Source organism: Bidens hawaiensis, unplaced genomic scaffold (genome assembly GCF_021521415.1).
Source record: "Bidens hawaiensis isolate Kalapana, Puna unplaced genomic scaffold, B.hawaiensis_p1.1 tig00006551_1, whole genome shotgun sequence".
Taxonomy (NCBI): domain Eukaryota; kingdom Viridiplantae; phylum Streptophyta; class Magnoliopsida; order Asterales; family Asteraceae; genus Bidens; species Bidens hawaiensis.
In genome coordinates, this window is record NW_027491441.1 from 15,846 (window position 1) to 18,903 (window position 3,058).

At 33.5% G+C, this 3,058-nt stretch overlaps 1 protein-coding gene across 1 annotated transcript; it reads left to right on the plus strand.

Moving 5' to 3' along the window:
* The first annotated feature begins 300 nt into the window (after positions 1 to 300).
* LOC143632888 (uncharacterized) lies at positions 301 to 687 on the plus strand. The gene has a single exon (XM_077101304.1). It carries the CDS (start codon positions 301 to 303, stop codon positions 685 to 687), a length of 387 nt encoding a protein of 128 aa, XP_076957419.1.
* Positions 688 to 3,058: the final 2,371 nt, after the last annotated feature.

Below are 3,058 nucleotides of genomic sequence, written 5' to 3' on the forward strand. Positions count from 1 at the left end.
TTGTGTCTTCTTTCTTATAATATAATTAATTATTAGAATTTTTTTAAAAAAAAACATCAGTTTCTGTCATATATGTTTGTATATATTATGTATATTTAATAGTGGATCAAAGAAAACATTTTACTTTTTTCTGTTAGAGTAAGTTTGCTTTGTTCTGGGCAACAACTAATTAAAAGATGTTTTGCGACATATAATTTGGTTTTTTAATTCCCTCATTATTGTGTGTTAGCCAAACTCCTAACTATATTTATCGTTTGAAAAGGCTAACATCTAATTTATGTGTACCAATCTAGTATTACCATGATAAAAACGACAACAGTAACTGGATTTATGTATGATCCAAGCGTATTAATATGGTGCGTGTACACATCGATTTTAGGATTTGGCCAATGTGGATTGAAAGACATAACTATCGGGACCGAGAGGACAACTGCACAAATACAAGGTAAGCAAGAATGGAACGTGAGCATTATAAACACTTGCAAGTGCCCGCAACAAGCGCTCACGGTCTCTTGTGACGGGTTTCAAACCGTCGAGAAAGTTGATCCAAACGTCTTTGCACCCGTTGGTAATAAATGCAGTGTTAATGGGGGCAAACCAGTTGCACCATTTGGGACGGTTCAGTTTCTTTATGCTTGGGACCCTCCTTTCATTTTCGTGCCTATTTCGTCACAAGTCGTTTGTTGAAGGGTTTAAGTTCTTTTGCTATTTTATTTGTTCAATTAATACACGAGTATTTGTTTGTGGTTGTACACTTATACATGCATATTTAATTTATTATAGTTTTATATAATTTTATAGAGAATAATTATCATGTGTGTTGTATGGTATTGTGTTGCTAAAAGTACACCTCTTTCATCTAATTATATAGATTGTACATCTCTTTTATTAATAGCAAACCGTATTACATAAAAACCATATAATTATGTATAAATTGTTTTTTTTTCTGAACAGCCATGTGACATAAAGGTTGTTTTAATGTTATGTTTGTATGGTTCGATAATTACATCACTTTATAACAATAATTGAGCCATAACTAATTGAATATTAAAAGAATCATAAATAGACCATACTTTTCTCAATTGTTTCGGTTATGTTGCTTCAATTATGACTTGCTTGTTAGTTTTTATAATCCTTAATATGGACTATATGGGAACAAAAAGGAGAGAAATTGGTTTAATTTGTGTCCACGGCTAACGGCTTCTAGTTAATCCACCATGCTATGAATGAGATGGTGCGCAGGAAAAGTAAACGTCTTTATTGTCATTCAGTTGCAATTAAACTTTTCTTGACCCTTGGCATTCATGGAGACTAGAATTTTCGGTTTTGACAAGAAAAGGAGAGAACACTAGTAAATGCCTAACAAAAATTTTCCAATGTGTTAAAAGAGTTGTTTTAGTGATAGGGGTGTACACGGACCGACGGACACAGATAATGTCACTTTTGACGAATAAACGGACGGTTCACAAACACCTCATCGAACGAAAAATCATGTTCGTGTCGGTCCACTAAGAAATTGAGTTTGTATGTGTCTGTCCATTAATATTATAAACGGACATTAACGAACACTAATGGACAAACGAACACTAATGGACATTGACTGACAAGCGGACACTAATAGACAAATAAACACATGAACATTAATGGACACTAATGAACATTAATGGGCAAACAAATATATGCACATTAATGAACATTAATGTACGATGAACATTAATACTTTCATTAACGACGAACGAACATACACAACCCTATCCATACAGACTTTACCGGACGGACATTACCAGACGTAATCGAACGAACTTTACTGGGCGCTCACGGACACTATTGAACGGACATGGACTTTGTCCGTGTTCGTCCATTAAACTTACCGAACAACATTTTTTTGTCCATGTCCGGATCATGTATTAAACGGACAAACACAAACGAATTTTTTGCCAAACAGACGACCGGTCCGGTTCACTTACAACCCTAAGTGTGATACTAGGTGATTGATCTGTGCACGATATTGGCGGATAAATAAAAATCGTCAAGTAGACACATAGTTTCAAACGACAGATAATATTTTGTATATTTTTTGGAAAAACAACATGATTTTTAATTGCAATTCATATTCATACGCAAACAAATTACTGAAATACACAAACTTACAAAAAAAAAGACTTTACATATTATAATTTTACAAAGAAAATTCTAAACTTTAAAACATAAACCTCATAAACTTTAAAAAATAATATTAATATAAAACAAACAAATTTCACTAACATTAGTCTCGAAAACAAACAAATCATAAAAATAAGCATGCGGGATAGATTTTCGATAAGCATCCAAGAATGATTCGGTCTTCTTTTTCTTCTGGACCGGGAACACAGTTGATGACATAAACATTTATACACAAATCTAACAAACATAGTGACTAAGTGACTACGAAAACTGTTTTTACATTTCATGTGAAACGTATTACACTCTAATAAATCGAAGCACACCTAAAACGCATTTAAGAACCAGAATCAAATTGAACCTATTCAAAATTACATGTATGACCAGAATCAAATTGATACGTTTTGTAAATGACTCATTTTAACTCGAACCAAATCGATATCTTCAAAAATTAACCCGGTGTAACATCCCCAAAATTTCGGTTCAAAATTTGGAAATTTAATAAAGTTAAAGGATCAATAATAATTTCAAAGACAAGTCATGGGAAAAATTTTAATAAGAAAAATAAAGAAAATAAAACAAGGAAATAAAAAGATTTCCTAAGTTAAGTCTTCCCACATGAAGGAAATAAGAAAAAAAAAACTCCATCCCACATGAAAGGATGCAAGAAAGTGGAAGCATTTCACTTGGGTATAAATAAGAAAAATGGAATCCATCCTACATGAAAAGTGGTAACGAAATGGAAGCTCTTTATAAGGAGTAGAGTTTTCATAGTAATATTCTTTTATGCCAAGCATGCACCTAGTGGTCCCAACGGAGGGTGAGGAGCATCCGAAGCACACGGGCTTGGGCGAGGACGAGGACGATGGCGAAGGGCGTTAGGCTCAATGTGGCGCTT

Excerpts from the sequence above, each read along its gene's own strand:
- LOC143632888 (XM_077101304.1), top strand. The coding sequence starts at position 301 with ATGATAAAAACGACAACAGTAACTGGATTTATGTATGATCCAAGCGTA.